Source organism: Mchenga conophoros, linkage group LG10, assembly GCF_057382185.1.
Source record: "Mchenga conophoros isolate Kocher_MC1m ecotype Shallow Benthic linkage group LG10, M_conophoros_male_GT1.1, whole genome shotgun sequence".
Lineage (NCBI taxonomy): Eukaryota > Metazoa > Chordata > Actinopteri > Cichliformes > Cichlidae > Mchenga > Mchenga conophoros.
The window spans coordinates 27,992,477-28,020,057 of NC_140535.1; the positions used below are offsets into that span (position 1 = coordinate 27,992,477).

Below are 27,581 nucleotides of genomic sequence, written 5' to 3' on the forward strand. Positions count from 1 at the left end.
TCCCCCCCCTTTCTCCTGGTCTGTCACTTTAACCCTCAACACACTTTCTTCACTACAAAAGCAGTAAATTCTTTAAAGATTTAAACGTTGTTTTTTTTTAAAGTAAGGTCTTATATTGCCATGAATACAAAAACAGCATACTGTCTTATTGAATCACACTGCTGTATTAATCCCCCAGCTACAAACAGTCCCCAACAAATGCACCATTTAGTCCTGCTGGAGTAATGTTTTCCAAAACTCCAGAGCGCAGCTGTTTTAGGAAAATTATTGAACCTAATAAGCCTGGAGTACAGACATAATGGGGAAATCTCAGTGCACCAAGAAAGAAACGAACATATTTTGATGCCAGAAGAAAATCAGAACATTACCATAATGCTGATTCTTTATCTCTACATTACATTACTCTGTGAAAGGGCTAAATTGTAGTGATAAGCCTCAAGATTTATTAGTATCCTGCTGTTTAGTTTTTGTTCTCAAAGTCTTTTTTTTTTTTTTTGTTTAAGCCTGAAAATCTGCTGCACACTACCTGCTCTGCACCAAACAGAAATGCAGCAAAAGAGCCCAACTTTGTGGAACAGCAAACCCAAAACAGAGCTAAAAGAGACGAGCTGGCCACAAAAGTGTGTCCAAAGTAATGACAGTGGGGGTCCATAAGAGTAGGATGAGTTAACCATTTGCCAACAACCTCATCATATTAATGAAAAAAAGGCAATGAGATGTCAAAATTGCATTCTCAACATACTTTTATAAAAATTTTACAGGTTTAAGATTATTTCATAAGCCCATGACTTTCCAGTATACAATTGGTTTGTAGCTCAGCCAGTAATCAGGAGCTCCAAAAACATTACACCAACACCTCAAGCCTGAACTTTTGATCCAATGCATGATGGATCCATGCTTTCATGTTTTTCACACAAGTCCTTGCTGTTTCTTTTTAACATTTTACATACCTGAATAACAAAACTACATAACTGTTCTGAAGTGGAGGCCAAGTTGATTAACTTCCAGGAGGAAACATCACATTTATTTTTCTCATAACAGCAGTCATATACTGGGAAAAATATAGTCTCTTAATTCACTTCCCACACATTAAAAGCCTTGTAATTTGACATAGAAAGATGTGAGAACCAGAGAAAGACGAAAACAAAGCGTCTTCAAAGGAAATTACAAAAACGTTTCTGTGTCCATTTAAATAGGAGTCTCCACATTACATCTGCCCTCCTCCCTCTTTCTTCTGTTTGGGCTTCTTCTTCTTCTTGGCTGCTTTGCTCTCAGACTCCGTTTTACTCTTTTTGGCTGGGTTGGGCTGTGATGCTGTCGCGCCACCATTGGGTCGTTTCTGTTTATTTTTCTTGTCTTGCTTCTTTTTGCCTTGTCCTTTCTCCGTCCCTGGTTTATCTGTGGAGGCCGTGTTGCCTGCTGCCGGCTCCAAAACAGGCTTATTGCGCTTCTTACGTTTTTTGGTTTCTGGCAGAAAACCCTTCTTCTTTGCGGGGCCCGACTCTTGTTCTGTCTCCTTCTCAGGCTTCGTTTTTTCAGCTTTAGGTTTCCTGCAACACACACAAGGTCAACATGACAGATTTTATTTTTAAAAAACAACTGCTGTGGTCAAGAAATAATTTGTTTATGTAAATAAAGTGCTGTATGAATCTACGGTTAAATGTGACTCGTTGTTTAAACTGTCGTCAGCAGGACTAGAAAAGCACTACATAAACACACATTAAGTATGCTAATGAATTTATGGAGTGCAACATTCGGCATCTTTCTTTAAGACACCTTGAGGTGTGGGCTGGAGTACCCAGGGATCGAACCACTGATCCTCCGATTTGCAGTCAAACTGCTCTACCTCCTGAGCATCGTAATCAAAGCACCGAAAACTGAATCATCAATCAATTTGAAACTCTATTAAAACACAGATTAACTACCCCAAACCTAAAACTTCAGAACAGTTTGTCCTTTAAATGTCCTTTACTCAGTATGTGAGGATTATGGAACTGAGGCAGGAACTTCTAATGGACATGAACAAAATTCAGAACAATCTAATCCAAAGAACGAGAAGACACTTAACATTCGTCCTTGATAAAATGCTGCTACTACTAACACTTCAAAATCCTTCCTAGTTATGACTTCCCATTTATTTTTACATTTTATTCTAGCAGAAATTACAGCAAGTCATTTATACCTGCAGCACACAAAAGAAAGGCTCAACTTCTTTGTCCTAGATTGGATCTTTGGATATTAAATACCATCACAGGCTGGCTTTTTTACATCCAGAAAAACCCGAGGAGATATAGAACAGATGGAGGTTTATTTAATCAATACTGGATATTCCCTTTGAGCAAAAAGAAAAAAAAGAAAAAAAGTGGATACTTGGCTCAAGGTGTAGAAAAGAATAGTGTCTTATCGCTCAGACAGGAAATAGTGTTTCTATTACTCAGTCAAAGGGTTTCATAATGGCAGAGAGAAATGCGTATGCTCATCATCTGAAAGTGGAAAAGTGATTTCTCTCTCCCCGTCTCTGTGTAAAAGTGTTTTGTTCTTTCCTTTTTTTTCCAATAATGCTGGTCATTCTCATTTTTTATGCTATCAAATAAAACATTTGTACCTTCAAATGCCTTTAAAGACATTTGAAAATAGAGCTTTAAATCACATCAAACGATACTGGGGTATATTAATAAATGAATATGAGTTTTTACTTTACCATCTTTTCCAATCTGGGCATTTGAACTGAATATCAATCTTATACAGACTCAGAAATTTAGATTGTGGATGGCTAGCAACATGATCCATTTATTTCAGTGTTATTTGCTGTGCTTACTATTCAGCAGCAGTGGCTGCTGGCTGATAGAAGGAGAGCTAACATAGCTTGGAGGAAGCATACCACACTGCTTTCCTTATCCTGCTGTCTTAAGTGTAAAGCGACTTGTTTCATGTCTGCTCCACTCCACACAATAAGGAAGAGAACTACTGCAACCATGATTAAGAGCAGAATGCAGGAGATACTCAGGAGTCAAGATACATTTGGTGAATAATAATGCATACATGCATGCATGCATTATTTTTACACTTTCATGCATTTATCTCCCAACAGAGATAGTAGGTGGGGGGGTCACATCAGGAAGAGCATCTGGTGCAAATTCAGTGTCAAATCAAACATGCAGAGCTACCCGCTGTGACGACCATTTGTGAATAATGGAGTAGCTGAAAGCCGCTTTGACTTTTGTTTTAAAGTCAGGAAAGCAACTGTTATTTGAGCCTTTATTTGATACCGGATCAGTACTCGGTCATCGGTAGATAAGCTGAGCTATCAATATGAGGATCCAAATTGAAAAAGTTGGATCCCCGAAACTTTAAAGTAATCAGCATATGAAAGGAAACGATGGTTTGCAGAAAGGTTTTGTGAGGTTACAGTCAGCTAGACCTTCAAACACCAAAATGTTATCAGTTCATCTTAAACAAGGGAAGATTTTTGCCATTTATCAACAAGACGACCCATAAATCAGAACTCCTATAATCAGTGCAGAAGCAAAATCATCGCAAGGATGTCCATCATTAAAAAAAAATCTCTGCCACTGAATGAATCTGTGCTGTTTAATACGTGTCAGTATTACAGGTTGAGAAAGTCTGCAAACATTAAAAAACTCCAGAAATACGACTTAGTGCACCGATCTTTCCCACTGAGTCCTTCTTGGGGGTTGGCAGCAAAGTAAAAGCCTGAGGATTACAATATGCACCCAAGCATGGTGTGATTTATACTTGTGAGCTCCTGGCACCCATGCGTAGCATTTAACAGAAGAAACGAGGATCGAGAACATACCCTTACATTGAGCTTCATTAATACGAGTTAAAATAAGCGACCCCTGGCACCAAACTGGTGTGTGTGGGCGAGGAAATCTGATTACTCACTTGCTGCACGGACACAAGGACTTTGCACAAACCTGATTTCTTCCTTTAATCTGATTTCTGCACAAGAATCACCTCTATAGCTCTTCATTTCAGAGATGCCGAAATAACTCACGTTACTCCAAAGTGTTTCATCACAGCCCAGTAGGTGTCTTCCAGCTTGCCGGTCTTCTTGAAAGCAATCACGCTGGTCAGGGACTGCAGGACCTGCTGGAGGGGCTCCAAATCCACAGACAGCTTCTACACATAGCATGCAACAGAGTCAGAAACTGGAAACACTTTACCTGCTTCTTCTCATCTCAACACTCCATGCAAACCTACCTGCTGGTGAACGTGCTTGACTATAAACTGGCAGAGCTCCAGAGTTTTCACCGCCTTCTCCTTCACCACCTTGCTCTCAGCATGACCAACTTGTCGAAGACTCTAGAAAGATGATGATAATGGGATTAGACTCATGTCCATGTTGGCCTTAACGCCTGATCCTGCTGTTTTCATTTGCTTCTGATTTGACAGCTTGGCCCATTATGTAACTACTGTTTATGGCCGCTGATTTAAACCTCTTGGTAGGTGAAGATGAACCTAATCAGTCAGCATTATCTTAACCATGTCTCCTGTGTTTATTTAAAACATGAGCTAATCACATATATACACTATACTCTGGGACCTTTTTCCTTTCAGATAATGATGAATGAAGGGGCTGCTCACAATCAGAGCGGTGTACCTGAGAGGACCATTTTATATTAGATCCACTCTCTTGGATCCAATAGTGGGAAAAAAAACCCCAGTCTGAAAGTGAGTATTTGGCTCACTTGCACATGGCTTCAGTATTTGAACTCCAGCCATGATTAATAGGAGTATCTACCATTATATTGGGCAGAAATAGAGGGGAAAACATAATAGCTCCACTTTAAGTTCTCTCTTTAGTTTCTCAACTCTAAACTGTCTTTTTATTCCATTTCTGCCACAACAAAACACAGTACAGACTATAGAAACCAACTGCATCTCAAACCTCCCCCCACCTCCCCCTTAGAGTACCAGATGAAGGATATAAACATAATCAGACGTCATCGAGTAATATATAAAAATAAGTGGTCATTTTGTTGCAAACCTCACGTACAATAACGACATTGTGGTTGCGTGTTAATAATAGCCGCTGCAATACCTCCAACAAAGGATATAAATGGTAGGATATAATTTCCCAGCAGATCGTCTAATGGTGAATCTGATCTTTTCTAAATGAATATGACACATAACGTCTCTAATTGCCAAATGTTAGAGACAAAGAGTCCTTTTCATCTAGAAAGAAAACAGAGAAGACATCACATTCATAACACGCTCACAGTAAGAGAGATATCTAATGGGATCTATGTAGCTTTGTACATAGCCAACATATGTAACAGTGCAGCTCTGGCCCATCTGCATTCATCACACGTAGCATCCAGGTCTATCTGCATTTCTGATAACCTGACCAATAAAGACCATGTGCAACCTTAAACTCCATTACTGCGTGTCAAAGGCATGCTGAAGATGTATATATCCTCTTTATGACTTTTTTTTTTTTGCCAAATTGAATCTGGGATGTTTTCCCCAGTTTCCTATTTAATTTAAAGATACTACACTGGTGAGCTGTGCATTGAATAAACGATACATTCTGCTCAAGATTTTCTTTGAGTCCATCTGGCCTTTAAAAATCAGATCTATAACTGACATCTGAGGACATAAAGGGAATCAATCTGAATTAGATGAAACAACTCGAAAACATTTTGACCTGACTTCATCTGGACAGCTGCTTTCTGTGGCACTGAACACTTCTGCTACACTCAGTCTGGCTACATGTCACTGCCTATCCCTTCATACAGATGGAGGTGGAACTGGAAGGTGAGCGGGGACCTTCTCATGCTACCAGTTAGGGCTGGGCCATATTATAACATGGTAATACCGGTACAATGTTAGGAAAAGATAAGAAAATGGAATATCGCGATAGAATGTGGGTAAAAGGCGAGTGCCAGTGCCTTCGTTTTCATACGCACACGGCCGAAAAAGCATGACGGCAACGGAGAATGAGAAGGGAGAAAGCGGATCATTGAGTGAAACTGATGAACCAGAATTAGTTTGTAAAAATGGTGCCACTTCAGTGATGTGAAATTGGAATTTGTCCGTCAGACACATTTTTTTGTAGAACATGCAAGGGGGCCGTCATTATTGCCGTATTTGTCGGACTAAGGCGCTCATAAATCTCGGAGTAATCTGGGTCCTAAACTCCCAAAGTCAAACGAACACTGCAGCATCACTGACAGTTAAAAAAAAATTGTCTAAATTCTTTCATCTGTAATAAAACGATCAGCATTGCTGCTTTACCAGGTGTAACTATGAAGTTTAACATCCAGGCATCCATAAAAACAGAATTTATTACACTTAAAGGAGTTAGAAGCTAGCAGGAAGTTAGCTCGCTAATTTCGCTAGTTACCTAAGTATGATATAGCATGTTCTGACTGAGAGATTTCTGAAAAAATTCAAACGTACAGCTCTGCTATCACTTCCAACATAAATGAAGACAGGAAACTAAACAGCAGTGACGTTTGTAAGGTTAGTGAAGTTGGGCTAGCTGGTTTATAATGATGTGCTACGTGATCGCTAGCGACACAGCTATGTTAGCATAACATTAGCACAGTGAAGCTGGAGGATGAGCGCTAATATTTTTCCACTCGATGAAAGTTAACGTGAGAGTTTCTGGTGGTTAGGGACAAATGCAATCACATGTCAGGATGCTACAAACGGACCAAACTTCAGTTAGGAAAACAACTGAGATAATCCATCCACAATACGAGGTTAGTCATTAATATACTGCACCAACACAGGAATAGAGCAGCTGCGAGAGAATTCAGCATTAATGAATCAATGGTAGGGAAGTGGAGGAAGCTCAGGTTTCGGCTTTCCCCATATTCCAAAAGTGCTTCGTCTCTTTGCTATTACTGCCGCCCGGCATAATTTGCAGACGATGTTGTTTGTAGCCGCTGCAATGCTTTCGACCAAAACAGGCGCAGCTTGATGATGACACCATCAACATGCTCTACCGCGGTAGAGCGGTATAGTCAAAATCTCTACCGTTGGCCAAATTTATATCGTTTCTACCGTATACCGTTTATACCGCCCACCCCTATTTAAAACACATTATAATGTAAATGTAAACAGCTAAAAGGACATTTTAATGTTTGCTCCAGTACTTTACTATCTATCAAAATAAAAGCCTCCAAGAACAGATTGCAGAGGTTTTTTAATTTAATAGACACTTATATTTGAGTACAACTATATCATGTTCCATTACATATTACCATAAATGTTTAAACATTACTTATAAATATTAAAACAGAGGAACAGCTTAGTTGGATAAATGAAAGCCTACACCTGCATTTTTGAAATATTGTTATTATATGATAAATAATTCTTGATGGAAGAGAAAAGCTAGGATTTATGTGCAATTTCTTTGAAAACACTTTTTTTCACGACTAAGTTTCTAAAGTAGTACAGCTGGTCGTGTCGTTTGGTCTGGGAGGAAAAAGACAGGAGGTGGGGTTATTTGCAGAAGACCTGCAGAAGCATGCAATTAGGCATGTCTTCACCCTCCACTCTCTGGAGGACACACAGAGGACAGCGAGAAGAGCAGCGGCTCTAATCATCATTTATCACAGGACGATGCAATCTCATAAACCTTCTGGAATAATATAATAAAAATGCGAACAAGCCTGAAGCATGCTGGTGTATGAATGCCTCTACTTACAGTGAGGACATGATGTGCAGCTATGGTCTCATGCTGCTATACTCAAGGAAAAATGACTTTCAATCAGTTCCACAAGCAGAGGTTTACAGAATTTAAATGAGGGAAAAGGCCTGCCATCGGGTTCAGTGTCTTGCCTGGGGAGGCTTTGTCATGTGAGGGGCAGAAGATCAAATCGCTATCTGTGTGATTAGTGGATAACTCGCTCTACCACCTGAGCACTGGCTATAATGCAGAGGTGTGTTGACTCACCGCTGCCAGCTGACCTTTGACCTTCTCGCAGAGCTCGGTCCACTGAGGGCCGCTCAGCTGCTGCTGAACCTCCCTGCTTTGCATCGCCCGCAACACCAACACACACGCTTGACCCTGAACACACACACACACACACACACACACACACACAAAATGAAGCAAGTAAGACAAAGAATTTAAAGTTAAATTGAGCACTTTAATCAAAAATTAGCATTTATGATTTTTTATAATGTGTCCATGGAATAAAAGGCAGCTCAGACACAATGCTAACAGAAAAATCTCACCTCATCTCATTTCGAGATAAGAATAAACATGCTGAAATGTTTTTTAGTTTATTTTAAATGTGTCAGACGCCACAGAAACACATTTCTGAGAAATGTATTATTCACAAGGCTGGTTATCTAGATCATACTCACAAACTCTTTCTTCGGGCAAAGTTACTTAAATTCCAGGATCTGGTTAATTACAATACATCCATAATTTTGTATAAAGCTTTTACTAAACTTTTACCGGCAAATTTACAAACTAGATTTGAAATTCGAAAAAAGGTTTATAATGTGAGAGGCTTTGGAGAATTCAAATTACCCAGAACTCAAACAACCCGTAAAGGCTTTTGTGCGTCTGTATGTGGTGTGAAAATCTGGAACAGTCTGAGTTTACAACTGAAACAATGCAAAAATATTCATAGATTTAAATTTCTCTACAAACAGTTGGTCTGGTCACAGTATACTCAATGATGGTTTTTAGTGTGCTCTATAATGTCTGTCCTCTTACCATTGCTGGTATGGATTCCAAAATAAAATAAAAAATAAAAAAGTGTGCGTATGTATGTACATATATGTACTTGTGTGTGTAGATATATATGTATGTATATGTATGTGTGTTTGTTACTTGTAGTTATGGGCGTAGCTGCGGGAAGTTTATTGTTTTTTTTGTTGATGAGTGAGTATAGGGGTGGGATTTAATAAGTTTTCTTCGTCCCACTCCTTTTTCAGGCAATTTTTGTTTTTTGTTTTGTGTATTTTATGTTCAATATAGGTATTTGTTGTGCCTGAAAATGAACAAATAAACGAATGAATGAAATGAAAACAGGAGTGGACAAAGGTGTGTAAATGGGAAAAATTGCCAGCAAATAACATTAAGTCTGAGGTTGTTGTTTTTTGGTTTGTTTGTTTTTTTAATCTCTTAGGATGCAGACAGTAAGTTGATGAACAAAAGCAGATTGCTGTTGTGTTTCTCTTTCGATTACTTTGTTATTGTTGTTCTAAAAAAAATGTGTTAATGGAAAAAAAAAAACATTTTGACATGACAAATAAGTAAAATGCATAAATTTGGATGATGGCTCAGTTGCTTGAATTTTTTTCCTGTTGGAAAATGACTGCAAGTACTTTGCGGCAACCAACTGGTCATCAAAGGTCAAGCGTGCAACACCGTCAACTTCTGGGGGACAAATTTGGATTGCAGGGCGACTGCGCTGGTTGCTTGGTGGGAGATAATCTGTCTCCAAACAATTGCAGTCTGATGCAGACAGACTGGTGAAGTTTAACAAAATAACTTTCAATTCAGTTCAACTGTTTTTAAATAGTGCCAAATCAGATCAACAGTTGCCTCAAGGGGCTTTATATTGCAAGGTAGAGACCCTAAAATCATACTGAGAGACCCCCCTTGGAGCAACAACTTGTCGACAGTGGGAAGGAAAAAGTCCCTTTTAACAGGAAGAAACCTCCGTCAGAAGCGGGCTCAGGGACGGGCGGTCATCTGCCGTGATCGGTTGGGGGTAAAAGACAGAACACGGGACAAAAAAAACAAAAAAAACATGCAGCTAATTTCTCACATAACTGCTGGCGTCTCATATAAATGCAGACAGATTGACGGCAGCATGTTGGCAGTCTCCACTGATGAGTGCAACTTGTCTGCAGTGAGTCCGTTTGCAATAGGGGCCTGACTCAACTGGTTGCCAGCTGATTGTATTCTGGATATATTCCTATATAAAAGTAAGGTTACGCTTATGTCATTTTCTAGTTAAATCACTGTTTTACAGCTACATTGTCACTATACTTCTCTTATCCTTAAAGGAAACTCTTTAAAGGATAACTCTGGTGATACTCTAGGAGCAAAACCAGCAATACATTTATTATAAAGCAAGTAAACCCTATATGGTATAGAGTCTGTCGGTGTATTAAAATGATTTGTGATGTCACATGCTTGTTAATGTGCATGGACATGCTGTCCTGCTGCTGTAAATACTTAGTAGAGCGATAAATGTAAATTAATGCTTGCCAAAAAAGTGCAGTTTGCTCCCAGCTGTTTCAGTCTTTATTTATTATAAATATTTGTGAGCTATTTTTTAGTTTTATATCTCATTAAAGGAGAAATAAAAAAGGGAGCTACTAAAAACAGTTGACTTTATTGCTTTTATGGAAACTGTTGACAATATAATAAATACAGAATATCACCAGTGCTATGTTTTAATATTGAAACACCATATGGTACAATAAGTCAAGGATCCAAACTCATGAACAGGTCTACTTATTCAGAGTGACACACCAACCGAGGACTGGGCATCACAGCTTTATTTGAAACTTTACTCTAGCAGACAGCACCATATGAGCCATATGTGCTCTAATTGTTTAACTTGCTCATGTGGGAGTTTTCCCAAAGTGAAGATGATCTTAAGTTCTCAATCAGTTAGTAAATGATATCATCTTTCAGTTTTATTCCCATGGCATGATGGGAGAAGAGAACTCTTTCATGTTTGTCATTTAGGATTAGGCTGCTTAACTGTTCCTATAGTAAACAACAAAAACAAAAAACAAAACAAACAAAATTGGGGGGTTTAAAACTTTTTACCTGCTGATGTTCTCTGACTCCAGATGTGATGTTCTGCACTGCTGTGTCCAACAGTTTCACGCATAAAACCTGCAAATAACACACAGGTGTCAGTTACTGCTTCAGAGGCGAGCGGCTGCACTCGGACGGAGGTGTGCGTTTTTACTCACGGGGAATCTGACGAATAAGTCGATGAACATCTGAGCAGTGAGTGGGCTCTTCCTCCGGCTCATGAAGGAGCACAGAGCATCTCTGAAGATAGTGGAGACCCGATCCACGTCGACATTACCCATGAACTTCAGCTGCACACATCAAATAGCAAACAGCAGACATCGGGGTTCAGATGCTAATTTAAAGCAAAAAGAACAAGCCTAAATAATAAAATTAGTCATGGCTGGATTCCAGTTAGCCATTTGTGTTTTTACTGGGAAAGCATGCGATTATTCAAGTAGACGATCGCTGCTACTCTTGCTACTACAAACACTTTCTAGTACAGGGTTGGAGCTCCTTTTGCTTTGAGCACTGCTTTAATTCTTCATGGCGTAGATCAAACAAGGTGCTGGAAACATTACATTTTAGTCGTTTTGATATGAGAGCATCACACAGTTGCTCAATATTTGTCAGCCGAGTACAGTGAACTCACTGAGTTCAAGAAACAAGTTTGAAATTAATGCTGCATCAGAAATCCAGACTCATCAGACCAGGCAACTTTTTTCTAATCTTTGATTGCCTAATTTAGGTAAGGCAGTGCGAATATTAGCCTCAGTTAGCAGCTGAAGAGAGAAGCTCCTGGTGTGGTCTTCTGCTGCAGTATCAGAGATGCTCTTCTGCATATCTAGGTTGTAACGAGTGGTTATTTGAGTTACAGCTGCCTTACTATCAGCTTGAAGTACTCTGGCCATTTCCCCCTGATCTACTGACATAAATAAGGCAATCAATAAGATGGGTATGTGGGAAAATCTCAGCAGATCAGCAGTTTGTGGAATACTCATACCCACAATGATGCCACATTCAAAGTCACTTAAACTGCCTTTCTCCCCCCACTCTGATCCTAGCAGTTGTCCAGGTGCATCTAATGAAAAGCAGTCAACTGTTTCATGTAGCCACTTGCCGCCAGACACCTCTCTCCATGACAGGAATTTGTATGCAAGCAAGACTTAAAGACATGACAGCACGACTAACTGAAGCAGCTTTGCAGTACTTTGATCTTGATTATGAGCAGCTGTGCGTAGGCTGCCTACTTGAATATGAGTAACTACATTGTGCACAGGTCTGTGGAGGGAAATCTGCAAGAAAAGAAATCTGCCAGTGCTACCGCGGCTAACATTAGCCACACTCAGCAAAATAATATTTGTTTAATAAAAAATGTGATTAATGGCTTCAATTAAGACTATTTTCTGAGTGCTTTAGAAAAGGTGATTAGTTAGTAGTTAGTTAGTTAGTAGGTAATTAATTTCTTTTCTTAATTAGTTGCTAAGAACAACTATAATTTTCACTTTGGGTATAAATGTGAGGAAAAAGTTGTGAGGTGAAAAATGTGGTGTATAAAATGATGTCAGAAAAAAAAAAATCAAAACACAGAGAACAGAGAACAGAGGTGCCCCCCGAGTTCTGAGCGCTGAGGATGTTAGAATTAGGACCAGCAGTATTTCAGTGTACAGGCACAAACAAACAGAAACACACTTTCATTTGCATGTTTTAACAGATATTTGCACATCATTTAGATTGAAACTTGACTACTGTCGTGTCTGCTTGAATATTTGAAGAGAGAAGAGCCATTATTTAAAATAAAAGGCAAAAAAACCCCAAACAGATTAACGGTAACACTATTTGTGGAAAAAGAACATCCACTCACTGGTGTGGAGGCGTGAAGAGACAGATATGTCAAAACTGGGACAAACAAATCCCAAACTGTCTGCTGGAACAGAAGCTTATTTAAGGAATCTTTGTCAATACACTTTTAATAACAAGTCTTATGAAAACATCTGACAGCAGCAGCATCACGCAACGCTGGCGACGTGCATGGAACATCTGGTGAATGCCCCCCACCACCACACCACCACCAATCAGCCTGTCATTAAACTGAGGATTCACAGGACTCATTTCATTATTAACAGATCATTTTCTTAATTAAAATCAATATAGACAAGTTGTTTGGATTTAACTTATTGTTATCAAGCAGTCACTGATTTCATGATGTCATCGCTACAGTTAGCACAGACAGCGCTGGCATTAATATTGGCTTTCTGTAGGGCTCATGTTCGTGCTTTTCTCCTGCTGGGTATTAGCTCTCTTGGGATAATTAAGGCTTGACTGCACAACCAAAACAGGAAGAAGAAAAGTGCTTTCGTCTTCTCTGTAGCTATCAGTAGATTCCCTAAGGTAGCTGAAATAATGAATGGTAGAATAAAAGCAGTAACTGTGGAAGTGGCAAGAGGAAAGAGTGCCCCACTGGCCGAGAAAGCAAGTAAAAAATGGAGAATCGAGGAAACTGAAAGTAACTCAAAACTGGACCACAGACGGGCAAACAAGTAGAAGAAGAAAACTTTCTACATTAATGCTAACTTTAGTACATCCTAAATAGTAATGGCTGGTATGGCTTATTTACAGTAAAATTAAAACTGAACTGGTAAAAACTGCCATGAAAATCACAGGAAACAAATGTTTCCAGACAACATAGGAACAAAAATTGTCATTCATCAGGCGCATAAAATGGTTAATGATCCCTCCTGTATCCTTTTTCACGGCACGAGCTATTACCCTCAGGGAAACAGTACAAAGCAAGCGGCTATAAAACAAACCGCTATAAGCTCTCTCTCCTCCCAGCATCTATTGCACTTTTAAATAGGACTTAGCCCAATTTAAAAGCTCTGGAGCCACATCATCGTGTAATCGAATGTTTGCTGGTGTCATATTATGGGATTTATTGTGGGAATGCTGCTATGTTTAGCACTGTTTGTCCAAAAAAAATTTTTCCCACGTGGGAAAATAAAGTTTATTCTTATCTTCTTATCTTAAAAGTTGAGAAAAACAGAAAATACTAAGAAGTGAGTAAGGACAAAAGTTCGTTCAAGGACGAGAGAATAATCTGGTCAAAAGGGGGCCGAGTTATCCAGGACACTCCTCTAACCCAGTAAAGTCCAGAAACAGACCTGGAATCTGGTGCACAGCTGAGCACAACATGAGAGAAAACATAAGAACAGTACCTGCCTGTTGTGTAAATGTTTAATTACCATCTGTCTACTGACCAACTGTGTGACCTACAAGCAAAAAAAAAAAAAAAAAAAAAAGGAAGCCTGTCCTGTCCTTTATGTGACTTGTTTTGGGTAAAACTGGAAGAAAAAACACAAAAAAACAAAACGTACACATTCTGATCTAGACAGGCAACCCCCTGCAAGCAGGTAAACATGATGGCTGAAATTAGTGTGTGTGTCTGTGTACTTGTGTGTGAACATACGTCGGCCTGCTCCTCTGTGGTCTCAGCAGGAGGGGCTCCTCGCAGCACTTTCACCACATACAGAGAAGCACTGCAGGGAGAAAACAACACACTTAAGGCAAAAATAACTCTTCTCACACATTTAGAAATACGGTAGTGTCACATCATCTTCTCTTCAGCTCCGTAAAAAAACATCACTGCTGTACCTGAAGTAGTAAAGGGAGACTGAGGAGTCAGACAGCTTCTGGGATTTGGTGACCAGCTTCTCCAGCAGGTCATGGAGCTCCCCCTGTCTGTCACCGGCAGTCCTGCAGTAAACCTTGGACCTGCACAGGTGGTTCCTATAAAAACAGAGACATCAAACACTCAGGAGGACCTCAGGGGAAGCTGTCATTACTCATCCATTCATCCACTTTCTTAACAGCTTATCTGACTTACAGTTGTGGTCAGAAGTTTACACGTACTTGTCATGGGCATGAACGTCATGGCAATTTTTTCCCCTTTGAACTGTTTTTATTTTTTATTCAGATGATTGTGCAGCCTACATCTTTAATGACTTCGAAAACAACAGGGAATTTGAATTTAATATGATTAATTTGGTCAAACTTATACATACACCCAGAAATATGTGGTTCAATGTCCCTTTGATGAGAGGTGCGCATCAACCAGATGCACCTTTGTCGGTTTCCTGGCTTTGTGGCCGAGTTGACAAAACCAGTGAAGGCTGTTCGAGAAACTTAATGTTAGCCTGCTTTATTTATTCCAAAACCAGTTTTAATGTGTTTTTGGGTGCACTGCCTTGTTGGAACACACAAATGTGTTCGAGTTTCAACCCAGCTGTTCATTTGAGGTGAAACTGAATTTTAAGGTACCGCTAGTCCTCCTTCATTACTCCACCATTCCAGTAACACTGGCAGCAAAACAGCCACAGAGCAGACCTACACCATGCTTGGTACAGTGGTAGATTTCTAAAGCCTCACCTTTACTCCTCCAAAGATATCTCTTGTCATTTTGGCCAAACAGCTCGATCTTTATCTCATCTGACCATAAAACATTTCCTGGGTCGTTCCTGAACATCCTAACCAATTTCCTCTCATCTGAGGATGATGCAGTTTGGATCTTCTTCCATACGTTGGCAAATTGGTGAAACATAAGAATAACTTGTACTTAATCTACAGTTTAAAAAAAAGGCTCCAGAAGACCTACCCAACTTCTGTAAATCCACATATCTCCTTAGATCACTTTCCCATCTGAGTATTGGTCAATCCAATGAGTGCTGTAACTGCAGTTTTGCAGGAGGGCTCGAGCAGCCATGTCAGTTCAGAACAGGGTTCAAAGACAAATACACAGAGGGCTGAAACCCTGACTGACCTGAACTTAGTACTTAGATTCAAAGACATGAGCTTGGGCCATGTTAAAATCTATCACCTTGTCTTTTAGATACAAGCTGGGTACCTGAAACCTTCAACCTACTGCTTAGCAGGGTAGGGTAAGAAGTGGATGTATGCACACCCTATTAATTCTGTGTGTGGTGGTGGGTTTGGAAGCCATCTGAAACCCCAGAGCAATAAAGTAAATTTTATTAATTTGAGAAAATCTGTTTTGTCTAATTCAGCAGATTAAATTGAAATTTACCCCACTGATGTTCATAAAGTCTGTTATTGTAAAATTGTTCCTCCAAACTGATTTGCTCTGCCCACGTCAGAGATCTAATACAGTTAGAGAAACTAAACGTTCAAAAGCAGCAATAGCCACTGTTGAAAGAACATAAGCCATTATCCTCTGAAATTCCTGCCATCTATGGATTTATAAATTGTCTCTCAGTTTCTCCAAATACACTCAAATCACCAGCTTTGAACTTGAAATTTTACAAATTGCAATAAATAAAATGAAGTAATACAAGCAAAAGTGTTTTGTAGTTGATCTCCAGTGGATAAAAACGCTGACGTGAACATTTCAAATTAAACATGAGACATAAATCGCAACACCAAAGATTTAAAATTAATTATGACACTAACAGTCAGCTCAGTCCACAGCTCACATGTGTTTACCTGAATATGTCTGCTGTCCGGCGCAGGAAGTCCTGCTCCTGCTGGTCACTGCCGGAGCTCATTCCTCGCTCGATAATGGCGAGCAGAGGCTCAACCAAGCCGAGGACGAGAGGGCTGCCAGCCTGCCGCGCCACAAACACTTCAATCAGGTCCAACACCTACAAGAGCAAAACAATGGGATGAGAAAGGTCTGTATTTTACTTCTCGCCGTCTCTCCTCTTAGTGTCATGCTGTGCTGGGTTAAAGATGTGTTTGACAGGACTGAGCTTAAGCTACCTTGATCTTAAACTCTCTGACCAGCGTCTTCTCCTTTTGTAGTTTTGTCTTTTCATCCTTCTTGGCCTGGAGCTTTTTCTTCTGCTCTGAGAACAGCGCTGACAGACTCTTATCCAGCTCCATCATGGCTTCATCATCCAGATCTTCATCACTGCTGGCATCCTCCACTGTGGCCTGAATATGAAGTACAACTGTGTTACTTTGACATTGAAGCACTGAATTATAGCTCTAGCCTGAGGTCTCTGAGGTGAAACATCTTCTGTTAGGCTCCACCTAAACTTAAATTATTCTAGCTGAGCTTCAAACACATGTAGTAAAATTAATAAATGGAACTGGGAGGGAGGTGGGTTGCAAAGAGGCTTGCAGTTATGCTGCAACTGAAGTCGGGCTAAAAGAGCTTAAACAGCAGACAAAATACAGAATAGTTGCTCAGTTTTTATTGCATCTTTCTAAAAATTAGCTGTTAAACAAGTTACTGGTGACGTTCTGTTGCAATTTTATCTTCCTGCTTTAGGCTAAAGGATGACGATGGCATTACAAAATACAGCCCAAAATGTGGTGCTGAGGAATACAATCTCGTCATCCTAATCTCTAATGAAGAGAGAGGTGGACTAATGACAAGATGTATGATGAATATTAATTTGCAGGATTTTGCTTTTTTGTAGATTTCATGCCGGCACTGTGGACGATGCTGACTTAACGGCTGTGAAATTTTAATTTTGGTCACGTTTTCTATTTACGCACATAAAATTTGCTCCCAGGATGACAAAGATTAATGCACTTAATGACCACGGTGTCTTTACACAGAACACTTTGGTGAATCCTAATGAACACTGCTGCTGTGATGAGCCTCTGCTCAGCCTTAGTGGGCTCTTTGTATTAAAAGTTCATTTGAAATCGGAGCGGACAAGCTGAAAAGCCTGACCACTCACCAGAGCATTCTTCTGCTGGAGGACCTTCATGAGCTCCATGCGGAAGTTCTGGTCCACTGGTTCCTCGTCCATCTTCTCATCTTCCCCTTCCTCCTCCTCCATTGCTTCATCTTCAGAGTCGTCATCCTCGTCGTCGTCGTCATCATCATCATCATCATCATCATCAGATTCATCAGATTTGTCATCCTGAAAAAAACAAAAAAAAAAACAACTGAATAACTAAAATAAACAACGTTTTGTGTCTAAAAGAATAAACTGTAACCGTAAAGATAGAAACAATCGGCATGTGAAAGATAAATAATTTATGTTTGAGTAGAATTCAGTGCATAAGACAGAAAAAGGTTGATAACAGAAAATGCGTTTGACAACAACTGACCTCCATCTCCTCATCATCTTCCTCGTCATCCTCCTCGTTTGTTTTCTTCTTTTGTGTTGCGTTTGAGTCATCTTCGACAACCACAGCGGCGTCCTCTTCGTCATCCTTCTCTGGGTCTAAAACCTACACAAAATGTTGTTGTTACAAATAACACCGACTTTGTGCGGAAATCGCTGATGCATTCCTTTTTTGGCTGTTTGGCAAAATTAAGCAGGAAACTCATTATTTTAGGCAGATTTTACAAAAAATAAAAATAAAAAATTGCCGTGGCTAACCAACACATTACTCTTCACACAGGCTGTTTACCTGCAACCAAAGCCTCCACAGGTCAATAGCACAGGTGCAAAACAATCGTAAACAAAAAGCGTCCAATACCAGAAATCTGTTGTGTTTATAGATAAAGGCATAAAATAAATTTGCTCCATGGCTTTACTTCTTCAGGTCTGTGTAATCAAAGCCGAAAATAGATATCTGGCCTAAAATTAGAATAACATTGCTTATCTAGTTCTCTACGTAGCTATTACATAAATAAATAGCTACAGTTAAATAGCTGTTTGAAAATGGTTCCATAGAAAAGGCGTGAAAACACACTAACTTCATCGCAAACACATGTTTTGATTTGGGGGTTTTATGAGCAAACTAATAACAGTAGAAAGCTGCAATCTGGCAGTTTTCCTATTAAGATGTGTATCACCACCCTGGAAATTTTTTTTCAGGGGAATTGGAGATGGTCAGATTGGAAGCATTTGCTCAGTTAATGTGGAATGAACCAAAAGTGTCATCAGGAAACCCTGAAAAATGCAGAAACCCCACAGCACTCTTGGTGTATCTTTGTCACATGACAAAGAAGTGGCCATATTTAGGTCATGTGATGAAAGAAGAACAGAAAAAAAACTTAACTAATAAAAGGCTCTGGTTAAAGTTACATTACACTGATAACCTGACTTATGTTAATTACACGAGTGTCTACAGGGAATCCCGATAATGACCCCGTATGTGTTACTTACGTCTAAGATGGCGGTGAGGGCGGCTGCAGTAACGTGGGGGCAGATGGAGGAGAAGACCGTCTTGCACACCTGTCTGATATGTCTGCTCTGCTGGGAGAGCAGCGACAACAAGATGTCCACCATCACCTCCACCCACTCGGGCTCCTCCTGTTCTGTGGCTGCATTTCAAAACATCCAACACATTCATACACTTAAAAGCAGCACTCGCTTATTCATTCTCTGGCTTCCTAAGAGAAAGCACAATAAGCTAAGAACACAAAATTCTTTTAATTTTAATTGGAATAAGCCGATTATTAAGAAATTCTGCAGAAGGTGAACAAAATTATGCCGAATAATCTGCTTTTAGCTTCGCTTTTGGTCTCCACCAACTGCATGGACATTTCTACAGGGAGTATGAATTAATTTAGTTGATTAATTTGATCAAAAACGGGAGTAATTACTGATACTTAAATACGGAAGTTCAGTCTTACCTTAAAAAAAAGGTACAGCTTACAGACCGTCAAATATGACGCTAAAATATGTTTGGATTTCTAGGTTGTTCTGCTCACTTTCATTTTCTGTGAGGCATATTTCAAAAGTTTGGGCATAGCGAGGTTGTCTGTGTCCTGCTGCTTCGAGTGTAGGAAGCAGTGGGAAGGTAAGCACAGACATGAAAACAATGTTGACCTTCTCATAACTCCTGGCATTGCCAAAAATGCTCAAGCATTTCTTTATATATATGAAAAGAGATGTGCTTCGTGATGCTGCTGCTTTTTATCACAAGGCCTGACCTTCTTTTTTCTTTTTCTTTTTGGCCTTCTTCTCCTGAGCCTTCTCCATACAGCTCTGCAGGTCTTTCATGATGTCCAGCAGCTCCTCAGGGGCCTTTGGGAAGAAAAGTGTTACTACGCTGCTCTTATTCAGCTAATTTAGGTTTAATGTGTACAAATAACCAACTGTAAACAAGCTGATGGATGCTGTACCTTGAAGAGGTGCATGCCGACCAATAGGAAGAGCTGCTGGAACGCGCTGCTCTCTGCTGTTTGGCTTTTCTTTGCCTTCTTCTTCAGGTTTGCCACAGACTCCAGCATGCTGGAAGAAAACAAATCAAAAATGGCACAGGTGAATAAGCAAAACTCCTTTAAATGTAAAGATTACATCATATTCCAGCTTCCCTACCTGTCCCAGGCTTGTCTCTGCTCAGGGCTGAAGGGCTGGCTGCTCTGGACGTGTTTTGGCTGGTTAAGCAGGGCTTGCGCATACTGAACCAGGTGGTAGATCCACATAGTGCCGTCAGCCGTCACACCCAGAACCCGCTTTTGGCTGACAGCTGCACCTTCGGTTGCGTCCTCAGTGAGCGGCATGTGGTGCATGGACAGGAGAAGTCTGGGTAGCGGAAAAACAGAAGACAGCTGAATGACAGCTCAATTTTTCTTGAAGAAAAAGATCAGAGAAATAAAGTACAGCCATCAGCGGGTGATATTTAAAAGCTGCAGAGAAAATGTCAATTCTCACCCGAAGAAAGAATTAACGAGCACGGCTCTGGTTTTATCGTCGATTGGGACAGAAAGCTTCGTCTTTGTCTCCGAGATGTCGGCCGAGGCCTTCTTGGCGCTGAAGAAAGCATGGAAAAAGACAAACCTGGGGAAAAAAAACAAAGAAACACTAGTGAATAACCTCCTCTTCATCAAACAAAGAACTTCACAGCGCTCAAACAAGTCTTACCTGGCCACATCCATGATGAGATCCTCTTGCTTCTTCACCTGGTGGTTGTCAATGATGGAGGCGAGCCGGGAAACAATCCACTTCCTCAGGCGGAATACAGATTCCTCCTTCCTGAGGAAAGATAATCAACAAGTTGCATTCATCCACTTTCCGTGCCTCTTTTGCCCTGTTCAGCACACATTCTCTGCACGATCTAGCAAAAACAACAGCAGATGCACTCACTGATCTTGTCCTCCCTTGCTGTCCTTCTTCTTGTGAGTACTGATGTCCAGCAGCTTGTCCAGCTGAGGCTGCAGGAATATGTCCTTAAGCCATTCCACATAGCCCTGCAGAGCTGCAGGCTGAAGGTGCTGCACCACCTTCCACACCGACGGCACCACGGGGTAGCCTCTGTTGGTGAGGGAGGAGAAACCCACCATCACTGCCAGCTGTTTGTCTGAGTCCCGACAGCCTTCCAAGAAGTCCGACACAAAGACGTCCATCTCAGGGGCCAGCTTGAAGCGGTCCGGTTTCTAAGAGTGAGAAAAGATGGAAGCGGACCTACATTAGCTTTAATATGTGTGAGCACGGCTTTAACATGGTGACTTGGCACTGATTCTGCAGGAAAGAAACCCTCATCAACAAGCTGGAAGTGATACAGTGCTTTACAAACCAGTGATATTGCTGCTTGGTGTCAACTAAAGTAAAATGATCACATGACCTCTGTGTTTGGTGAAAGACTGTAGGTCATTTGCTGGGAAATTTTCACTTTATGAATTATAGGCATGGCACATTTTACTACACAAATTACTACAAGTACAGTAACACTAGGCTCATTTTAGCAGGTCTTGTAGCAGAAAGCATTGCAAGCAATCTCCTCTAGTGTGCAGATTTTATTAGCTCGTCCCATTAGATGACATTGAAGAGTGGAAGCTGTTCTTTATAGTCAAGTCTAGACGGTGGCACTGACCTGAGCAGACACTACGTGTTCCCCATAGTTCATCATCACCTCTCCAGACAAGACGTCCTTCAGCTGGGCTGTGGACAGCAGAGGGAGGGTGCTGCCCAGCAGACGGAAGCTCATGTAACTGGACACAGATGGGAAAGCAGCAGAAGGGCTGAGCACAATGACATAATAAACAGGACAAATCAAAGAAAAAAGAAGAGTAAATCCTGCAGAAACAGGTGTGCTCTCTCTCCACCTCTGTCAAGTGTTACTAAAGCAAAGCAGCAAAGTGAGCACTAAACACAGCGACAATATAGTGTCAGATTTGCTGTTGCAGATTAAATCCTACACCCTCCTGCTCCAAGTTTGACTTTAAAATCAACACAAACTGCTGAGTTATTAATTTTCATGCTAAATTCCTGACATGAAGATGTCTGCACTTACGTCTGATACAGGATAACGAAGTCAGTGGTATTAAAAAAGTGCTGTTTCATCTAGTGCAGCACTCAGTTGTCTACCACAGTTAGTTCACATCTGATAAAACCATTTCCAGTGAGCATAACAATATTTAATTACTTCATTTTAAAGGGCTAACTGTTCAACGTGCTGCAGGCTCCCTCTAAAGCTGACAGGACTCACTGAGTTGGCCCCGGCTGTTCCTTTAACATGCCATCGGTGATGGCTTTATTCCAGAAGAGCTCAAAGCTGTCTTCCTTCAGAGAGAGCTTCAGGAGGTCCAGGACCACTGCTGGGAGGATGCGCTCCTTCTTCACAGCGTGGGCTGCCGTCTTCAACACTTCTGTTATTCTGCCAGACATCAGATTAGACAGTTCAGTCAGAAGCTGCTGATTAGCAGACCCAGAAGGGGAAAGTGGTGCATAATTATAGGATGCACTTACAGTAGTGTAGCCAGCACAGAGCAGTGCAAGCTAAAATGAACATTCAGATCAGCAGCAGAAGATGTGCGTGTTTGTGAAAGCTTCTTACTTGGGTATGTTGTCAGCGTTGATGATGGTGGAGGAGCCCAGCAACTTCTTCAGTTTCTTGGGTTTGAGGGTTTGTGGGAAGCGCTGCAGAGCTACCAGCAGCAGCTGCAGCTGCTCCGGAGTCCTGAAAGCAGATTCCAGGTCAGTCTGCAGGGCTCCCATGAGGACCTCCTCAAACACCTCCTCAGGGACCTGATGGACAGGATGACATACACTAGAGTCAGAAAACCCCTGAAAATAGTTGAAAAACACTATTTTTGTAGCAGTAACTAGGCTGCAGCTGTCACCTCAGCGAGGATGTCCATCATGGTCTTGGTGGGTAGGTCCTTCAGGTGTTGTTTGTGCTGACTGAGGCTCTGCAGGAGCTGCACACATCCCAACACCACCTGCGGCTCCTGCACAGAAACAAGACAGAGAGCTCAGAGACCACAACGTATTTGACAGAGCATCAGCTGTCCTGGATCTCCTCTGTCACCTGGATCTTAAATCTCTCGTGAAATTTACAACCGCACAAAGATCTGAAAGTGATGATGATGACACGATTGGTATCCCTTAAATATTTGCAGGCATCCTCAGTATATTGTCTCAGGCACATTCTCCTCTTTAATGCAGCAAAATTTTTTCCAAGTATGCTAAAAATGTGAGAAAACTTACCTTAGAGAGGCGGTTGGACTGATGAAGGGCAAGAACACCAAACACGTTTCCAAACATAGCATTTCTGGAAAATTTCTGAAAGACAAAAGATGAAACAAGTTCAAAGATTGCATTCATCGATTTTGGTGCTAAAAGAGACCAAACACCCAAAACTCACCTTTTTAGCTCCTTGCAAGTTGTGCTTTTCTTTGATTCTGTTGAGTATACTCTGCAGGGAGACATCTTCAAAGGCACTCAAAACCTAAAAATAAGGGAAACTTTACTGCTTAGCTCAGTTATTATAGAGCACTTTCCTAACACTAGCAGCAAAACAGCATTTGTACACACTTCAAAACCCACATTAGGACCAATATATTCAGTTCAATACTCATCTTAAAATAAGGCAAAACTAGCACTTTAAATTGCATGACGCTGTACAGAAGGTGATACACAAATAAAGGGAGACTGTCCATGCTAGACAGAAAGCAAAGGATGATTCATTCAGGAGGTATGTCCATGTTTGACAAGGGGGAAAAACAAATTCCAGTGTACGTAATGACACCCTGGAAACTTCTGGCTACCACCCTAATTTAAGATGAATATAAAGCGGGGCTTTACAGCTGACTGGTTAGCTTTTAACATGATCACATCTACTCCTTAGACTTTTGAATTTGCTCTTTAATGAAGAGTAACAGCAACACATCTTGACCACTTTATTAGGTATATGTGTACATGCTGATGTCATAACCTATTGCTATACAAAGCTTATAGTGACACTTTTGTACGTACAAAAATGTGCCAAAAAAAGGTGTGTATAAGTCTTTTACACACAAATCATCGCTTCTCTCTCTTTGTCTCTATCTTCTTTGTCTTCTTCATCTGCTTCTGTGACATTTGCCTCTTTCTCCTCATCTTCATCTTTGACATCTAAAGGTCATCACGGCAGATCATCTGAACATCCCCCCAGCATCTTCCTCTGTCGTGCCAACGCTCTGCAATGTCTTCCTTATCTACACATCATCATAAACCTGCTCTCTGGTCTTCCTCTTTTCCTCCTGGCTGGCAGCTCCGTATTAAACATCTGTTATCCTTCCTCTCTACATCTCTAAACCAACCTCAGCGTCACCCCTCTAACTCTTTAACATCTTTGAGATCAAAGCAGCTAAAAGCATCTACTCCCAGAAGCTGGAAGAACGGCTCTCAGCCAACGACCCTGCGTCAGTGTGGAGGGGCCTGCAGGAAATCACCAGCTACAGACGCCCCCCACCCACTATTGAAGCAAACAAAGACCTGGCCAACGAGTTAAACACTTTCTATTGCAGGTTTGAGACGGACAGACTCCCACCCCCCACCCTCCCCTCCCCAGGGACATTGCTTCAGACATTGACCCCCAACACACCTTCCACCTCTCCCCCCTTCACCCTGCCCCTCCCCAATCCAGACTCAACGACCACCACCACCCTCTCCAATCCAGACTCAACGACCTCCACCACACCTTTCACCCCCCTTTCCTCCTCCAGGAAACTCAGAATACACACTCAGGATGTGAGCCGACTATTCCAGAAACAGAAGCCCAGGAAAGCCCCCGGACCAGACGGCGTCTCTCCCTCCTGCCTCAAAACCTGTGCTGAACAGCTGGCTCCCATCTTTACTCGCATCTTCAACAGATCCCTGGAGCTGTGTGAAGTTCCCTCCTGCTTCAAACGCTCCACCATCATCCCTGTTCCCAAGAAACCCACCATCACAGGACTGAATGACTACAGACCTGTCGCCTTGACGTCTGTGGTCATGAAATCCTTCGAACGACTGGTGTTAGCCCATCTGAAAGACATTACAGGCCACCAGCTGGACCCTCTGCAGTTTGCCTACAAACAGGTCGGTGGATGATGCAGTGAACATGGGGCTGCATTACATCCTGCAACACCTTGACCGCCCGGGAACTTATGCCAGGGTCCTGTTTGTGGACTTTAGTTCGGCTTTTAACACCATTGTGCCTGAACTTCTTTCCTCCAAACTCTCCCAGCTCAGCGTGTCACCAGCTACCTGTCAGTGGATCACCAGCTTCCTGACAGACAGAAAGCAACAAGTGAGGCTGGGGGAGATCACCTCTGAAACCCGGTCCCTCAGTATTGGTGCCCCTCAAGGATGTGTCCTCTCACCACTACTGTTCTCCCTCTACACTAACGACTGCACCTCCAAGAACTCGGCTGTCAAACTCCTAAAGTTTGCAGATGACACCACTGTCATTGGCCTCATTCAAGATGGTGATGAGTCTGCATACCGGCAGGAAGTTGAGCGGCTGGTACTCTGGTGCAGTCAGCACAATCTGGAGCTGAACACTCTTAAGACTGTAGAGATGACAGTGGACTTCAGGAGACATCCCTCAACTCTGCTCCCCCTCACCATATCAGACAGCCCTGTGTCAACTGTGAAGACCTTCAAGTTCCTGGGTACAACCATCTCCCAGGACCTGAAGTGGGAGACCAACATCAACTCCATCCTCAAAAAGACCCAGCAGAGGATGTACTTCCTGAGACAACTGGGGAAGTACAGTCTTCCACAGGAGCTGCTGATCCAGTTCTACACTGCGGTCATTGAGTCTGTCCTGTGCTCCTCCATCACAGTCTGGTATGGAGCAGCCACTAAACAGGACAGGAGCAGACTGCAGCGGACTGTACGGGCAGCAGAAAGGATCATCGGCACCCCCCTGCCCTCCATCCAGGATCTGTACCTCTCAAGAACCAGGAAACGGGCAGGGAAAATCATCGCAGACCCCTCACACCCTGCACACAGACTTTTTGATCTGCTGCCCTCTGGCAGACGGTACAGAAGCCTGCAGACCAGGACCACCCGACACAGGAACAGTTTCTTTCCCCTCGCCATCTCCCTTCTTAACAGTTGACCTGTCACACTGCTCCCACTGCAGCTGCACCTTATGTACATTTTGTAGTATTCATTCCACCTCATTCATTTCTGTATTTTATGTATATAAGTTTAGATTCGTTATTTATAGTTGGTTTACACAGCTTTGTGTATGTATGTGTAATGTGTATATATAGACACTTGTGTGTGTGTGGGTGTGTGTGTGAGATTTACATTGCTGTGCTTGAGAGCCACCATCTACCGGAACCAAATTCCCTGTATGTGTCTGCACATATACTTGGCCAATAAACACGATTCTGATTCTGATTCTGATCTTTGGTTCTGCCACCTCCAACTCAGCTTCCTATTGTTTTGTCAGTCAAAGTCTCCAAACTATACATCATAGCAGGTCTCACAACCATCTCTTAGCACATAAAAGCCACATCCAGGAATTTTTATCACTTATGAAGATAAATAAAGAGGATTTTTGTTATTAAAAGTAGTGTTGAACTCCTGCACTGTGTTTATTACCCCCAACCCTGAAACAAAGAGATGTGGCTGAAGCTGTGGATGTGTGCGCAGAGGCAGGGCTGCAGACAAAGATAGATGGGGATAAACTCCACTCACCTGCCCCAGAGCGAGGCTGAACCCAGGTCTCGCAGTCTCCCGTGTGTGAGCCAGTCCATCCACCAGCCTTTTAAAGGTGTATTCCAACTCATCCTCCTGCAAAACATGAAGAAAGATGATTTAAAACTTTGAAACTACAGACACTTTAACACTGTGTGGAATCATATATATGCTGGAATATACTTATACAAGAAATACTACATACTAAACCTCAGACATTTTTATAAGTGCACTCTTTATGCTTCATCCTTGACCCTTGACAGTAAAATACTTTACTGTGCTTTACAGTATTTCTGCTTGCAGTACGGTAAGAAAAGGTTTACTATATTTTTAAGTAATTTTATTTAATGTTTTGATTCTTATACTGTATACAAGGTATTTTAACAAGTTTTGATAAAGTAGGTAGTTACGGTAATAGTGCCTTATGTTAATAATATAGGCCTGAAACTGTTATATGAGTATTTAAATTCTTGATACTTGAAATACTTCAGTGTGCCAATGACATCCTGTATGATATCCAGTCATATAATCAGTTACATATGAAAACATCTCCACCTCTCCATACGACACTATGTGTACAACTACTACTTCTAAAACTACTAGTGGAAAACTTCTGAGGAGTACATGTGCAGCGGGACCACGCTCCGTCTCTCAGTGACACCGATCGCAGTCTGCCTCACCTTGTTGTTGGTTTTTAGGTACTGTATCAGGTTTTCCACCGCCTTCAGTCGGACCTCTTGATCCGGTTTGGCCAGGTCCCAGAAGAAGTCGAGGAAGACCCGGTTCTGCTGCAGGTTACCGGCGGGCCGGAGCGGTTCCGCCGCCTTCACTGAGAGCTCCACCATCTCTACAGACATCTGTTCCAAATGCCACCACCACCTCAACTCATGCTGCTGCAGGGGGAACACGTGCCTCACTCACGGAAACTACATCCGGGTCAACTCACCAGCCATGTTTTTTTTTTTAAGAAGAAAAAACTTTATTGAGCGAGTCACAGAAGGGAATAT

At 41.6% G+C, this 27,581-nt stretch overlaps 1 protein-coding gene across 1 annotated transcript; it reads right to left on the bottom strand.

Moving 5' to 3' along the window:
- Positions 1 to 730: 730 nt before the first annotated feature.
- mybbp1a (MYB binding protein (P160) 1a) lies at positions 731 to 27,488 on the bottom strand. Its single transcript, XM_085289685.1, has 27 exons — positions 27,255 to 27,488; positions 26,575 to 26,670; positions 23,264 to 23,347; positions 23,107 to 23,181; positions 22,740 to 22,847; positions 22,454 to 22,644; positions 22,106 to 22,273; positions 21,491 to 21,608; positions 20,764 to 21,053; positions 20,542 to 20,652; positions 20,332 to 20,457; positions 19,996 to 20,202; positions 19,800 to 19,908; positions 19,608 to 19,701; positions 18,838 to 18,995; positions 17,831 to 17,953; positions 17,455 to 17,640; positions 16,523 to 16,696; positions 16,247 to 16,404; positions 14,402 to 14,536; positions 14,217 to 14,286; positions 10,930 to 11,061; positions 10,781 to 10,849; positions 7,931 to 8,044; positions 4,225 to 4,326; positions 4,019 to 4,143; positions 731 to 1,550 (listed from the first exon to the last, which is right to left on the bottom strand). The coding sequence occupies exons 1-27, from the start codon at positions 27,429 to 27,431 to the stop codon at positions 1,208 to 1,210; spliced, it is 3,843 nt and encodes a 1,280-aa protein (XP_085145811.1). The 5' UTR covers positions 27,432 to 27,488; the 3' UTR covers positions 731 to 1,207.
- Positions 27,489 to 27,581: the final 93 nt, after the last annotated feature.